The 16,009-nt window shown below is 40.1% G+C and overlaps 1 protein-coding gene and 1 non-coding gene across 2 annotated transcripts; both read right to left on the bottom strand.

The window, feature by feature from the left end:
• Positions 1–3,440: 3,440 nt before the first annotated feature.
• On the bottom strand, positions 3,441–14,846 carry tedc2 (tubulin epsilon and delta complex 2). The gene is made up of 10 exons (XM_007556380.2): positions 14,487–14,846; positions 13,658–13,716; positions 12,892–13,432; positions 12,745–12,798; positions 12,567–12,645; positions 12,042–12,189; positions 11,610–11,705; positions 10,156–10,349; positions 5,029–10,058; positions 3,441–4,892 (listed from the first exon to the last, which is right to left on the bottom strand). The coding sequence occupies exons 1-9, from the start codon at positions 14,696–14,698 to the stop codon at positions 9,909–9,911; spliced, it is 1,533 nt and encodes a 510-aa protein (XP_007556442.1). The 5' UTR covers positions 14,699–14,846; the 3' UTR covers positions 3,441–4,892; positions 5,029–9,908.
• trnat-agu (transfer RNA threonine (anticodon AGU)) lies at positions 14,289–14,362 on the bottom strand. The gene has a single exon. It is a non-coding gene; the product is annotated as a tRNA-Thr (tRNA).
• Positions 14,847–16,009: the final 1,163 nt, after the last annotated feature.

Raw genomic sequence — 16,009 nt, forward strand, 5'->3', positions numbered from 1 at the left:
AGATCGCAGGAGTGACCTCAGTAAGGCTAAGGGCTTTGATATCCTCAACTAAATGCACTGTTTCCATAGAAACGCCAACCCATCTCAAGCACTTTCTCAGAAAAATCATAGGTTGAATGGTAATGGCATTTAAATCAGTTATTTTAAGAAATAAAACAACATAATTTGTAAAGCACCACACACAAAGATGTGTCATAAAAATGGAATGATACTCTGACCATAATCATTGTATTTGAAATAGATGAAGAAATTTGTTAAAGAATGAAATGTTCTTCTTGGACATTAAAAATAATCAAAGATCCAAACTGAGTTTGCCTGACGGTGCTTGTCAGTTATTACCCAGTCTCATTAAATCTAATATGTCTCATCACATTTGGATAACAATAACTAGGTTGAGATGGTGTTTTAACATAATTTCCCTATGATTCAGTTTGACTGTCTGGTCTTGTGTGTCTAATCTCCATCTACACCTGGCACCAAAACAGCTGTCGTCATATCTGAGCCAAGTCACAACTGAAATGTAACTCTATCCCCTCTACGAAGGTATCATTTGGAGCCGGCTTCAGGCAGTGACTAATTAGATACAGATTTGTCTTTTCCACAGATGCTGTTGATTTGGAATTTGAATGAAGCATAAATAAAGCCATCAGGCTCCAGATGGCTCCAATCCAGATTTAATGCTGTCATACTGAGCTGCCAGTTGTATCTCTATGCCTCTCTCTTTAAGGTAATGTCAGTTTTGTATAATTGAAAGGTTTGAGAGAGGTCAAATAGTGTTGAATGTTCTGGTTGGAGGCCAAGTCCTGTAGATACAGAGGCGGATGTGTTGCTCCCAAGTGGTTTCCTGTGATCTGTGCTGACAGTCGAAATCCAAATGACCACTTCCACCCGCGTCTGCACTTTGACCTGTTTGGCCGCTCCACCCAGTAGAACGATCTAAACATTGGGTCCCTTCCACAACTGCATCATTTTCCCACATGTTATCAACAAATATTAGAATTTGCTGGCCATCCTTTAAAGGCACAAAACAAATTAAATTAACGCTACCCATTCAGAATTGGAGAATCTTGTCGAAGGCTATAAAAAGTGTAAGGTCAACTCAACGAGAGACCTCTAACTATTAGTGTGGGTGTAAGTGTATTGAGTTTGTGTCCATAAATCAGATCCTGAAATTTCCTTAAGAAAAATCCAAACCTTTGCAAAAAGAGACTGATTTTAAAAATCCTTGCAGTTACATCCTGGAGATAGTGTGGTTTACATGCATCATACTATGTTACAACACTCACAGCCATGGTGATGTTAACTTCTGACTGTGTATGATTGCTGTTCATTTATATTAGCAGCAGTTACAATATGTCTGAGGGTGGCCTGCCAGTAGGGGGAGCTATTTATTCTGCCTGACACTGGCCAGTCTGATTTCCTACCAAATGACTGCATATTTCTGCCGTTAATCCAGTCCGACAAAAGCAGTACATGACAAAAGGTCTGCTTAACACAGATATTACAGCTATGTGTGAAGTTGAGGTGGGTTCTGCAAAAACGTTTTTATACTTTAGGAAACAACTGTAATTTGTAATATGTCCACACTGTTTTTAGCCCCACCCGGTTTGTTCACAAAGAAACAACTTTATCAATCAAGAAATACAAAACATGTTTTCTTCAAGACACAAAGCATAAACATTTATTTAATGCAATAGAAACAGAAAGAGAACATTAACATAAAGATAGAAATACATAATACAATTAATAAAAAAAAATTCTATATACAGCACCAAAAATTGGAGGGCACAGTAAGCAACATATTTAGTGAAGTAAACAACAGCAAACAGACTGACAGCTTAGCTGTCTACTAGGAGAGGGACATTAGTCCCTGCAGCAGAAAGAGGTAGACTTTCTCTTTAAAAATTCAGAAGGCAGAGGAGAAATCACTTCATGTCTCAGACAAAAATAATAATAAAATCTGGTCAACGCCCACCAACTTGTACTGGCACAATATAGCTTAAAAATGTAAATTTAGGTATATCTATCCGAACAAAATATAGTCAGTGTGTGCTGTACATGTAAAAACTGCAATGATATACGAGCCAAGGCAAAAATATAAGACTGTGTACCTCAGTTGTTTCTATTTTTTGCAAGCACTACATTCCCCAAGACAATTACCCATCAAAAATTTCACTCTTTCTTTCTGCTCCTCTAAGTCAACAGCTTTAAAAAAATCAACATATATAAGGCAGGAGGTTTCCAGATCATATGTTTAGTATTTACTTTAATTTAAACACTGAGTATTTATGTATAAAAGACAACAAAGGATCTCCAAATGATGTTTTTCTAAGGGGCTCCATAAAGTGAGCAGATGTAAAAGTAGCTCACACACAAAATGCAGAGGCAGGCATCTTGTTAGGTTGTCCAATGTAATGTCATTTCAGAGCTTCTGCTTTGTCTCTGAGCTTAAAGGACACCACTGATCTGAGCACAAATGTAAAAAAACAAAATCAAACTGACATATGAAGTGAAGGAAATTAATGGTTACTGTAAGAATATTTTTGGAAATTGTTAAATCTCATCTCGCGGCAGCGAGAGTAGATTCAGAGATGAGCTGCTACGCTCCAGTACAGCAGAAATCATCACTGTAACCTCCAGTGGTGCAACATATCTCCTTGTTAAATGATTACATTCTTTTCAGGATGACTGATCCTAATCTAGCCGCAGGCATTCCTCTCTGTTCCCACATACATTTCGAAAGCAGTGACTTCCAAGACCCTGCTGCTCATTACCACTATTGTTCAACCCTCAGTTGCTGCTGTTTAAACAACCAAGAGTGTGGCTAACATCAGCACAAAACACAAAGCAATGAGCTCCAAACCATTAGAACAGGCAGTTCCCGAAAGCAGACAGGAAGGCAAAAGCCATTTTACAATTAGTAAGCTGAAGCTTGAGATGGTCTGTGGCTTTGTAAGCTAACTGCTCAACGTGCATGTATAGCCACGCTCTCCCCGGCGAGCGTCTCTGAACTCCAAGCCAGGATCAATGCGGTTTTGATCAATAAAAGTTCTTAGAGATCCTGCAGAGCCAGCTGAGTCATTCATGTGGAGACAAGTAGAGCATATTCCCTTCACTCTATCTATGTGTACATTACACACATTCCTTCTCTGATTTCATGTTTTGTTTCAGCTCACATAACATTCAGTCACGACAAGGAGTGTTTAAGACACCAACAAAATAGCCTTGTGCATCACACGCATTCACTGAATGCCCCTATTCACAAGCAGTCCATCTCTGAAGGAAAACGTGTGGGAAAGGGAAACCCCAGAGATGATCAGAACCAAAACATTACTCAGTGCTCAATAGTGAGCAGCTTTGTACTCTACTCTGACAAACTTACTGCCCATCAACTATGGGGGAGACATTTGCTGGGTGAAAGAAGAAATAGCAGATTTTTCTTTTTTTTTGAAGTTCAGATAGAAATGGGGGAATGTGACAGAGATTTTTTCCATTAGTGCATCCTCAAGGCAGGGAGGGGTGATGGAGGAGCAGGATGAGTCAAAGTGCCCCTGCAGCGGCATGCTTCCCCCAGGCAGTGTCCTTCAATAAGTATCCCTCACACAGACACAAAGCTGGGTGTAAATACCCGCACTTGACAGAAAGGCAATCAGTCAGTCAGAAAGTCAATGTCAGCCCCCACGCAAAGCTACAAAAGGCCGCTGAAAGCATGGACTCGGAGATGGGCATGTGTGCAAAATTTTCATTTCCTCAGGTCTTTCTAAAGAAATCTCTCAACCAAATATTGATCTGAGACCAGTTTACCAGTCCTCTGCCCTGCCCGGGTCACCATCGGCACACATGCCACCAAAGATACTGGCGGACTCAAGTTCCACTCTCCTGTGGCGTATAAAAAGCCCCTCGGACATTGCTGCAGTGTCACAGGACGAGCGAATGACGTTGGCGGGTGACACGGGCATGCTGCTCTTTCAGCTGGGTGTCAGGTTGCAGTCTTTGGCCCACTTCTAACCTCTTGGAGAGTCACCTGTCCCGATGAGAGGAATGCTGCGACTGACGTTCCCCGTGACGGCAGCAGCAGTACTGCAAAGCGTGTTGGGTGTCAACACATTAAAGCTCAAAGGGTCTCTCCATGCTTGTAAACACACAAACCGTGTGTTTTTGTGTGTCCCCGCCATAGTTGTTTTGGCAAGAGGCACCTGCTGCTTGATGACCAAAGAGAATTTCAGGAATTGTGATCCCAAAACCTTCTCTAGACAACAACGCCTGTCCTTTGACTCTAATTTCTTTACCTGAGCTGTCTCTCAACTCCGTGATATATAAAAGAGGGGATTTGGCATTGGTTGAAAGTAATGTGACGGGTTTTTCAGCTATTCCTTGAGCAAAGACAAACTCTTGGCCAGTCTCTGTTTTTAGGTTCTTCTAATTGCTTTCCTTTATGTGCTTCATAGGGGACACTGCTCAGATGTCAGAGATTCTCCCTCTTTCTTTTTCCTTCTCTTCTTTTTGTGGAGAGTCCAGCAAGCACCCGCCATCAGCAGTAGCACAACTCCCATGACAAGTAGCACCACTGATACAACTTTAGTTTGTGGCAGGTCGTTGTAAGTGTAGGTCACCCCTGTTCCTGCAATCCCTATGACCAACGAGATGATGCCGAAGGGAAAGATGCAGCGGTACCACGACTTTTCCATGCCTCCAGTAGCTTGAGACAGACGCTCCAGGGAGGAGAGAACTTCAGGGACTTTAGCACCACCAGCCTCCAGAGACAAACTCTCCTGACCAGAGTTTACCTGGGGTTGTGGTTGGCAAGCAAATTGTCCGGTTGTGCAGCCCATCTTAAATGTGGGAGCAAGCCAATCCCAATTGAATCAGAAACGCTGATCCTAGGCACCAGCCTGGAGAAACAGGAGATAAAGGAAAAACAGAAAATCAGCAAAGAGAAGGTTTGTGCGAGACGGAGGAAATTACTTGAGCTGCAATCTCTGGAGCATGTCAAATAAAGGCTTCTATTGAGCACTGAAATCCACTCACGCGTTCCCTCCTCTCTTCTTTCCTCGCTGGCGGTAACGCTCTACACAGGCTGCTGGTTCTTCGACAGCACATTGTACACTCTGCACATAGTAGTGCCACAGAATATATTTAAACGACTGAGGGAATAGGAGGAGCAAAGACTGGAATAGGAAGTCCACGAGGTACGATTGGCTTATTTTGAGTGACATCAAACCCTGAAGAAGGGAGGACAATGGGGAAGCATAGGAAGGGGGAGGGGAGAAGACTTTACATCTCCCTCCTTTCCTCAGTTTCCCATCATTGCACCTCTATAACAGTCTTTTACAGTTTTGGTTTTTTTTTTCTTCACAGAATACAACCCTCCCATTGGGAATTAAAATGCCTCCTGCTGAAAAACACTGGAAGTAGAGAGGGAAATTCTCATTTCCACTTAGAAGAACTAGTACTGCACATATGCACCACATTTAATCTCCAAGGGGGGAAGTGGAAAAATTGAGAAATTCCAACTTCAGCAACCATCTACACTTCATTACATGCTTGTAAACAACAAAAAAGATAAATCGCATCAAATCAGGCAAAATTCAATGCACGGCCATGGTCGTGATTAAAAACAGGCAGCCCCCTGTAATTTCCCACCCCCACACACAGTAAACGCCAGCTCTTTCAGTCAGCTCTTTCTGAATGAAAGGCAACCTGGTTGTAGTTAATCTCTCAGTATGCCCGAGTCGCTTTTCTGTGAAAACAACATCAGCCTAGACAGCTTCCTTTTCTGTGGCTGAAATGCACGGAAAGAGTAAATGCGGGGTACACATCTGGATTTCTGTCTTTATCTGGAGGCATTATGGGCTTGAAGATGGAGGCGAAGCATTTTTTTTTTTTTTTTTATGTCTCAGTGATTTATGGAAATAATTATGGATCAGGAAAACAAGTAAAGGTTTAGAGTTTATGTATGCAAAAAAGAACATAGGAGCCTATGAAAACATACCATGCCCTGGAAAAGTATTTATAAATTTTTGAACTTTGTCACAGTTTTTTGTTTGTTTGTTTGTTTGTAATGCTACTAATACAAGTTCAATGTATTTTTTAGGATTTAATTATAGACCACAAAGCAGTACATAATGGTTAAGTGGAATTACATTCGTACGTGGCTCTCAAATTGTTTTTTACAGACTGAAAATTGTGGCATGTATTTATATTCACTGCACTCAATACCTTAAAAAATAACTTTTTGCAGCAGCTACAGCTGCAAGGCGTTTTGGAAATCTCTCTCCCAGATTAATGTAGCAAAAAAAGAAAAAAAAGAAAAGAAAAAAAAAGCTTAAACTCAAGTCAGACTCGGTAAAGAGAAAGTGTGATCAACAGTTTTCAAGTCAACACATTTTCTCAATTAAAATAAGGTCCAGACTTTGACTAGGCCAATATGACACATGAATAGACCATGATCTCAGTCATTCCTGTGTATTTAGGGTTCCTTTTGGACGGTGAACCTCCAGCCTGACTTCAGGTTTTTTGCATCGTCTAATAGGTTTATTCCATGGCTGCCATGTGTTTCATCAATCTTACTGAAGAAAAGCCTCCCCAAAGCATGACGCAGCCCCCCCAGTGGCCAAAAGGACAATTTTATATGCAAAATCAATCATTTATTACACGTCTAAAGGAGATGACAACCTACTAATCTGTTGCAATATTTCATATATTAACACATAATATTTTGTCCTTTACAAAAACATTTCAATGTCCACTTATCACACACACCCATCCTATAAAACTCCTGAAATTCTTTAATGGCTTTTGGTGGACTTATTCTCATAGAGATGGCCCTCATCTACCCAGCCCTTTTGAAAACTTCCTGGAGGCACCAGCATCCCACAGCATAATGCTGCCACCATCATGTTTCATTCTTGCTATGGAGTGTTGGGGCTTATGTGTGGGATTTGGTCAAATCCTGGTCACCTGACTAGACCTATTTCTTTTATTTTATATAACTTGAGTTAAACTGCAAATATAACTCCTTATGCTTGTCTTACAAAGTATTTTTTCCACTATTGTAACAAACCTTTGATGATACTCTTACCTGTGATCAGAACTAAAGAAGCTTTTGAGACTTTCAAGAAGCAAGAGATGTCCGGTTGATGTCTATTTAAGCCATTAGGCGTCAATTGACTAATTTGAAATTTCTAAACGCATTTAATTAAACTGAATCATATTTTATGTCAACTCTATAGTTGCTTCGCACTTTCTTAAAACAAGTCAGAACTTTAAGGTGTATGGTTCCAGATTTACTAGACACAATCTGGAAAAGTCCAAGGGGCATGAATACTTTCCAAGGCCCAGTAAATGAGTAATGGAAAAAATAACAGCCAGTTTAATTACATTTTTAACCCCATGGCTTCATTAACAGGACCTCAGCTTGGCAGCAAATCAACTCCCGATAATTAAAGGCATGCACAAAACAAATGAACAAATACTTTGTATTCCTCTGTAAATGACAAGCGCGGTTATTTGTGGGGACAATTGTTGTTAGGTTACCAGAGTGAAAAAGCAGGATTAAGCTGGCTGATTGTTGAGGGGAACAAAACAAAACAGAGTTAACAAACAGCTCACTGAGCAAAAGACGTATTTATGAGCCAAAGACAAATAAAAGAGAGAAAGTGAAGAATGTGTTTGTGAACAGCAGAGGCAGAAGGGGGAAAAAAAGAGTTTAAAAGCAAGAGGCAATTGAAGGAGAGAAGTGGATTCTTTCTAGCCCGGTTTTTGTTTCTCTGGATTCGCACTTGAACTCTTTCACTTCAAATAAAAAAGGAAGGGGGGAAAAAAGTAAAACATAGGAAGGAATTTATGAGCTAATTCATCCAAGTGTGGGAATATGACTGAGATCCAGAGGCAGTTTTCCAGTAAGTATCTTCCTTTGAAAGTAAAACTGTTTAGACCTCCCTGTAATGAGACCAAAAAGGAGCGTGAGAAAAAAAAGAAAAAAAAAAAAAAAACTGTGAAAGATGGGTAACCTGGGCAGGGCTGGGCCACGCTGGCGGGGAGTGGAGGAGCTCTGCTGGTGACAGCAGAGCCGCTGATGTATACAGGTCGCAGGAAGGCTGAGCTGCGTAGGCGCCGCTCCCAGAGGGACCCGTGTGTGGCGTTGACGTGATCTCAGAGACGCTTCCCTGCATATCTCCTCTCTAATAGTGATCCGAGGGTTTATCGAGAGGCAGCTCTGTGCTATATTTGTCGAAGTTTTACCTAATAATGTCTTTTCTAACTCAGCATTAGTCAATTGAGTTATTGCATGGCCTTTTGCTTCAAAAGCAACAGGCTATCTGAGACTGAAATAGTAATCTTTCTTTAATCTTATTTCGGTTCCTGTCCTCGGGGAAACATGCCATTTCCAGCTTGCAGAGTGCAGAGAGCTGGGTCCATGAGCACATCGTCTCTGTGACTCAGCCTGGCTCCGGTTGTGCGTGTCCCTTATGTTTGTGTGTGCAGCAGAGCTCAGACACCCACGCCCTGCTGTGTGAACCCAGCGCCACCTGTCGCCGAGTCTGCCGTGGCCCCTGCAGTCCACTCGTCATCTGTGGGCTCGAGCATTTTTAGACCCAGCCCTTACATCTCACGTACGCCCTCGCATCACAGTTGAGATGGGCAAGAAAACAGGGTTTTGTTTTTTTTTTAATCAAACATATAGAGATGGACCCATATGTGCTGAGTATGTGTATGTTTGCATGTAAACTCCACTGTGGAAATCAAAAGCATATGGTGAAACATGAAGCGTAAAGGCGGAGCTTCCTGCCTTACCTCTTGCACTGACTGAACTGAAACAAAAATGGAAGTGATGCAGGTCCAACTCACGACTCAAAAACTCCGCAAATACTAATATTTTAAATACATACTGTATCAAATAAACCCAGACCCAGGTTTATTTTGACACACTGCCCTGAGTAACATCTGTCACTTTGTGGTCATTCCTAATATTGAGTGTTACCTGCTGGCACAATGGGTAACTAAAATGCCCCAGCAAATGCCATCATGCACCTTCAACAACCATAGCCTTCCACTGTATCGGGATTTTATGAGATCGACGGAGTAGCACACCACTGTGAAGTGGAAGGAAGATGACGAATGGTTATCAGCATTTTTAACCAACAAAAATGCAAAAACATGTAGTTAATTTCTATTCTCCATCCCTTTACACTAATACCCCAAAATAAAATCCGGTGTCAGACCAACAATCTTCAAGTCTTGTCACAGATTCTGTGTATATTTTATAACATAATCATAGTAAAATTAATGTTGTTTTTTACTATGTTCTAAAAATTTTCCAAAGCTTTTTGCAAAACAGCTATATTTATTTAGACTAAGATTAGAATATACACCTATTTGCTAATTAGGTGACTGCTGGAGGCAATTTGTTGCAGTGAACTTTATTCATAGTCAGCAGGATAAAATACATTTAAATTTGGAAATGGAATGCGACAAAATGTGTTAAACAATTTATTATTAAAGGCATGCATTTAGGGGAAAAAATTGAATATAAAAAATAACATTAACTGTAACATTAACTGTATATGTCCATATATTCATTCATAGCTGGTGGTATTTAAAAAAAAAAAATCAAAAACAACATTAATCAGTCACAGTCTCACAGGAGCTAAGGAGGAGCTCAGATGTATTACAGACAGATCATCAATCAGAGTTCACACAAATATAGATTTTAATTTACTGGAGTAACTTTAATAGAGACTTCAGTATGATTTACCCCTGTTTTATTATGCGGCGGTTCAACTAATCTTTCAACTTGAAGTGACTATTGGGTTTTCAATGCACTCCCGTATGCTAATAGGTGCCTCATGTACCCATACCTGTTGCTAAGCTTTTTTCGTTTACTCTCAGTGTGACCACCTCAGCTGTCATTCATGCTCAGAGTCCTGGACAATGGCAGCAAAACGCTCCCCTCCCTCACCCAGCAGGGAGTACATGTCTCTGAGCATACTTGGACTGGGACATCCAGGTCCAGGTCTGATGGATGAGAACTGAGAGGACAGAGAGTCCAAGAGAGCCTGGCACACAGAACCAGAGTCAGCAAAAGCATGTTTGGACACTAATGAAGAAAGTAGAGTTCGCAATCTGATTTACCATTTTTCAGGTAGTCCTTACCTGTTCAAAGTAAGTCTCTTGCTGCAGCAGTGCCACTCTCATGCGCAGCTCCTCCAGCTGTTGTAGCTCCTGCTGTGTGCTGTAGGTTACGGTCAGGGGCAGAGGTGAAGCCGCTCCATCTGCAAACAGGCCGGCTGCCTCAGACGGGCAAAGACAGCCTCCCTTTGGCCTCCATCGATCCCATGCCTTCCACTCTGACGGAAAACCAGGTTATTTTTAGAGTGTCAGCAACCATACCCCAAGACGTTTTTCTGCTCTGTAGTCGCCGCTTTAAATAACTGGGACTTCGCCGAACCACGCTGAGGGAGGTGGCTTAAAAATCTTGCTGTCACGGAGGAAGGAGATCGTGGATGAGGCCAAGCAAAGTACTGATCTGACGCTGAGGTTTCACCGAGGCTCTGTTTTCATTTTCCACATGCTAAGACGGACACCCACATTAGCTCGATAGCACGCTACAGTCATCAAAAACATCCGGATCGTAAAATGAAACCAGATAAATCACTGTGAAACAATATGAAACAAAACACTGGATGGCCCCTCGGTGTGAGGTCTAATGCACACATTCAGCTCGATTTGGCAAAGAAAAAAGTGTGAGGTCCTAGAATTAACTGGAAACTTTTCTCTCACACTGGCTTTGCCAATATGCTCACGTTACGTTTGAAATTTAACACAGACACATAAACAAATGCCCCTCACTGAAAGTGATCTGATCACTTTCAGGAGGTATGCGATTATTTAGATGGTAACTGTATCACTGGAGGTACTGGAAACTGTTCCTTACTCAGTGCCTTGCAAAAATGTACATGCACCGGATTTTATTTAGGCACCAACACCCCTCCTGACCCACTAGGGACAAGGGTGTAAAGAAAATGGATGGATGGATGGACTTAGCTACTGCTGTCTTTTGAAGCTTTTTGTTATTTGTATGAAAAGCTTACAATGCTTCAACATCCACATCAACTGGGATTTCTAAAGTTATATCAGGGCATTGTAATTTCAATATGTCTGAAGGAAAGTTACAAAAATGTAAAAAAAATAAAATAAAATAAAATAAAAAAGACTTCCATTGCCCTGGCATTTGGAAGAACAATTATTTTTTTATTTAACCTGTACCAAATTAAAATGAGTCTAAAAAGTCAAATTTAATTACAGGCAAACAAAAAAAGTTTTCTTTTTAAATACTTCATATAAATATCTGGTATTAACTGTACATGCAGTTTTTAGCTACAGTTTAGTGTTACTCATCATTTCTTTATCCATCACATAAATTCTCAATATGAACAATGATGTTTCTGGTTCCAGCATGAAAAAATGCAGAGAAAGTCAAGTGACATAGTTGCAAAGCACAGTCTGGACTGACAGGGTGATAGCTATACAATTAAATTAAAACTGGCCCACAATATCTAAGAGAGACTGCAATTTAATCTTGCTTTTTGGTCATATAAAAGTTTTACCTCGCTTCACTTTATCTGCCAGAACGTGGAGCTCTGCAGCTGCCAGCTGCAGCCCTTCAGGTGTCAGGCTGGAATGGGACTTGGTCTGCTTACCACCTGTTGAGGGAGATAATTAAAAACTGGTGTTACTTGCCAAAAGTACTGCACAACAAGGTGGGATGGGGTAGCTCTGCAATTAGCACTCTGCTTGCAGGTTATTACCACCTTGTAATAGTCGAAATAATTACAGAAAAGTCCCAAATGTATTTTTGGCAAAGAAAAGAAAAGAAAAAGAAAAAACATGATCATATATCAATCAAAAATAGCTGATAAATAATCTGCCAACTTTTGCTTCCACATGTTCATGACTCCTTTCGCATGTCAACACTTCTATTGATTGTTGCGTTCTTAGTTTTGATTGTCTCCATGTACAACTCAGTTCACGGTTCTTACCAGGAAGTCCAGTGTCCATTTCTGGCACCTCACTGGCAAGAATATTCTCGGTCTGGCAAACGTGTGCAAGGTTGAATGCCTGGTCGGTTAGTCTGTGGAGCTGGAACCTGGTCTCATTTGGACTTCCACTTGGCCAATCACTAGGAAACTAAAAGGGTCAGAGCAATAGACAGCAACAAGGGACTGAATGGAGACTGTACAGTGCCTTGGAAAAGTATTGACAACCCCTGCAACTTTCCACATCAGGGCACTTAATAAGAAGAAACTTTACAGGATTTTAATGGGATTTTCTATGACAAGCCAATGTAAAATAATACAATGTTCTCTATTAATTTACTTTAACAAAACCAGATAAGTCTGTAGAATGGAAACAGACAAAATAGTGCTGGATAAGATGAAGACTTTGGTGATTTTTTTTTTAGCAGAACATAACCCTAGACAGTTGAGTATTTGAAAGTTAATTAACCAATTTTGAAAAGAAATATACTGGAAATTAAATATATATATTTCAAAGCAGAAGATTACCGTTGTCCTTATTCTCTGCATGAAGCGACTTCTCCCAGGCTCTGGATTCCTCTGTAAGGCAATGACTTTGTCCCACAATCTAAAGTTAATATAAAGGAGGAAATGTCAGAATCAAAATATTAAATCTGCACTTTGTAATAATCTTATATAAACAAAAACAAACACTATACTTAGCAACCTGTTTTGTTTGCTCCTTAAAGATTTCCATTTTGCAATTTCCTCAGAAAGCCCCCTGCCCAAAAGTAAAGTAGAAGAAAATACACATATCTCTTTAATTGCAAATAAAAGCATGATTATTTCCACAGCTCATTTGTGCTAAACCTACCCGTTGTGTTGATGCAAACTGCCGACCCCAGGTCCATCTGTCCCTGAAAAGGACATGTCATCTGAAGAAGGCATGGGGACAGATACAGATTTGCTCAGCCCATCGTCTCGGGGCATATTGCTTCTGACCGTCTTGTTTGTCGAGAGCGAGGCTGTGATTTGATCAGGAGATTTAAATCCTGCCAAGACAGTCTGCTGGTGATGCCCGGCCCGAGCAGCTGAGGAGGGATGGTGTTGGGTTCTGTTTTTGGACTGTGCTGGTTTGTGGCCCGCTGAAGGCCTTGAGCTATGTGAAACACTTGGCTTTTTGGGCCCTTTTCCGTGAAGGCTGGCAGATTTTTTACTTGACTTGATGGTTGGTTGATCATGTTTAGTCACTGCTGATAGAGCTGGCATGCGTTCTGTTGCTTTAGTTGTGGATAGTTTTCTTTTGCCGGAGTCTTGCTTAGAGACCTCTGAGCCAGTGCGGACCCGAAGAGCTTTTTCCAGTGCTTGCTCAAGCAGTTCTATGTCTTCTTTCTCCCCTGGCGAGGACTCTGCATCTGAGAGCAGCATGCCGTCACAATTTAGTGATTTCAGTAATTACTCCTTATGGATATCATAATATAAATGACGTGTTTTCAAAAGGAGAGAAAAGTGGATGCAAAATAAAATATTTCTGCTTTAAAATGCTCACAGCGATTTGTCATTCATTAGTCTGTAAATTAAATCTATGATTTCAGAAAAAAAAAATTTTAAATACAGTCAGATTCATCATGCCACGTTACCTGCAGCAGCATTGTCTGCTAATTCAGTTTCTTCAGAGCCTGCTTCTGGTTGTGGTATCCTGAGGGGGGAATAAACAAGTTACTAAGCAGTACATTTTTCCTTAAAGAAGAAGAAAGCAAAGTAAGGAATTAACAAGCAGAAACATCAAAAGCAATATATTAGTATATTGAAGGCTATACCATTTTCATAGTCCTTTACTAAGCTACTTACTCAGTGCTGCGTGTTTTTGAAGAAAGTACTAGCTTTTATAATGAGAGAGATATGTCAGAATATTATCAAAAATTATTCACTATTTGTCATCATATAATAAAGTAAAAGTCAGATTAAGTTAAGGACAAATTATTATTTTTTCTGCTGAATTCAAAATGACATTCATCAGATGAGCCTTTTCATTGTATGTTGCGGTTTTATGACACAACAGAATAAAATTGGAAATTAATGTAGCATTCGCGAAAAGCTCATCTCTGGTCCCGTATTGAGGGAAATTGCAGCCTAAAGTAGTTTTGGTCTGACTAAACAGCTAACATGACAATTCTGAGTTTTATTATCTCTTGATACTGAGTATGCAGCGATAGCAGAAATAATGAAGTAGAAGCCTGAATCGTTTCACAGAGACAAAACTGCATCAAAAGGCACTGCTGGGATTCGAACCCAGGATCTCCTGTTTACTAGACAGGCGCTTTAACCAACTAAGCCACAGCGCCGGACACGCTACCGTCGGCAAATGCGAGACTTTAACCTTTGCTATGTCAAAATTGAATTTCTTTAAATTGCTAATGATATTGCAATGATATTGGCCACTAAGCATTGGAATATTTTGCTACTTACAGACTATGTAAAATTTCTCGGTGAAATTGAATGCTGTGGTTAAGCCTGACTTGTTCGGCCTTATAGGTCTTGATAGCCTCCTCTACCGCAGAAAGCAGCGACATGTTTCCTCGGAGATAAACTTCTCTCGTAACAAAGTTAAATATACCGCTTAGCGTTTGGTTCTCACGATAGGAAATGAACGTACAACAACTACAAAGCATAATATGCATTCAAAACCGCAGGTTGATATCTTGATATATAAAATACTCTTGACCCGCGAAGTCTCACTTAACGGATGCGGAAGCCACGTTTCGACTGCAGTTGGTAATTACGTTTAACATCTACATGTTCGGTAAAAATAAACCAAGTTGGTTATTACGTTTAACATCTACATGTTCGGTAAAAATAAACCAAGTTGGTTATTACGTTTAACATCTACATGTTCGGTAAAAAACCAATCAATAGTAATTCTATAATATTTTTTAATGGCAAGTAGTAGGCTATGTATTTTGTTTTATGCAACAAACGACCAAGCATAAACTAAAACTTTCAAACTTATCAAGGTTCCCAATTCTCGCGAGAATTACCATGACAACGTAGGACGCTGTTTGCACACGCGATTCAAAAAATAAAACTTCAGTTTTATAATCACTGTGAATGCATTTAAAACGATGGCTTTGACGTGCATTTTACATGCTGGGTTTTAAATAATAAAAAATATAAGCTACAGCTCTTTTACCATCTATTCATCTATCAATTCATTTATGATATTTTTCATGGTTGGCACCAGAAACATTAACATTTTAGATCAATTAAAATTCAGCACCTTAAAATATTCTCATTTCTACCGTTTGAGTATTTTCATTTTGGCACTCAAAGCGTGATGAGACTGTACCATTCATCTTTGTTTTTAAACTTTATATCACATTTTAGATTGGTATTGTTACCCAATGACTTCCAGCTGCCTTTGCTATCTTGTCACACTTTCATATGATCAAACAAATATAAACTCAAACAGACATAAATTAAAGAAAATACAAAAAACAGTTTCTAAATTATGATTTAATTTATGAAAGGGACTAAGCCAGGGGTGTCAAACTCAATTTCACTGAGGGCCACTTCAGCATATTGGCCACCCTCAACGGGCCACATTAAAAAGACGATACAAATCAGGAGTGCCCAGGTGCAGTCCTTCAGACTGCAACTTTTAGATGCATGCCTGCTAAAACACACCCCAGACAAAAGGTTGACTTCCCTCATTAGCAGCAACTCAGTTCTGTAGAGCCTTATAATGAGTAAATGATCCAGGTGTGTTAGAGAAGGAACGCATCTAAAGTTGCAGAAACTAGAATTGGGCACCCCTAGCATAAAATGTATGAAAATACAATGTAAAAAACAAACTAAACACCTCATATTGTTAAATAACGCTTTGCACATTCAAAACCTTTGGTTGAAATGGTGCGTTAAATTCAAGTCTCCATTACAGACCAGAGAAAACTAAAGAGAATGCAACACTGTGTTAATCCATTTGAGGAGCCGGC

Source organism: Poecilia formosa, unplaced genomic scaffold, assembly GCF_000485575.1.
Source record: "Poecilia formosa unplaced genomic scaffold, Poecilia_formosa-5.1.2 Scaffold78, whole genome shotgun sequence".
Lineage (NCBI taxonomy): Eukaryota > Metazoa > Chordata > Actinopteri > Cyprinodontiformes > Poeciliidae > Poecilia > Poecilia formosa.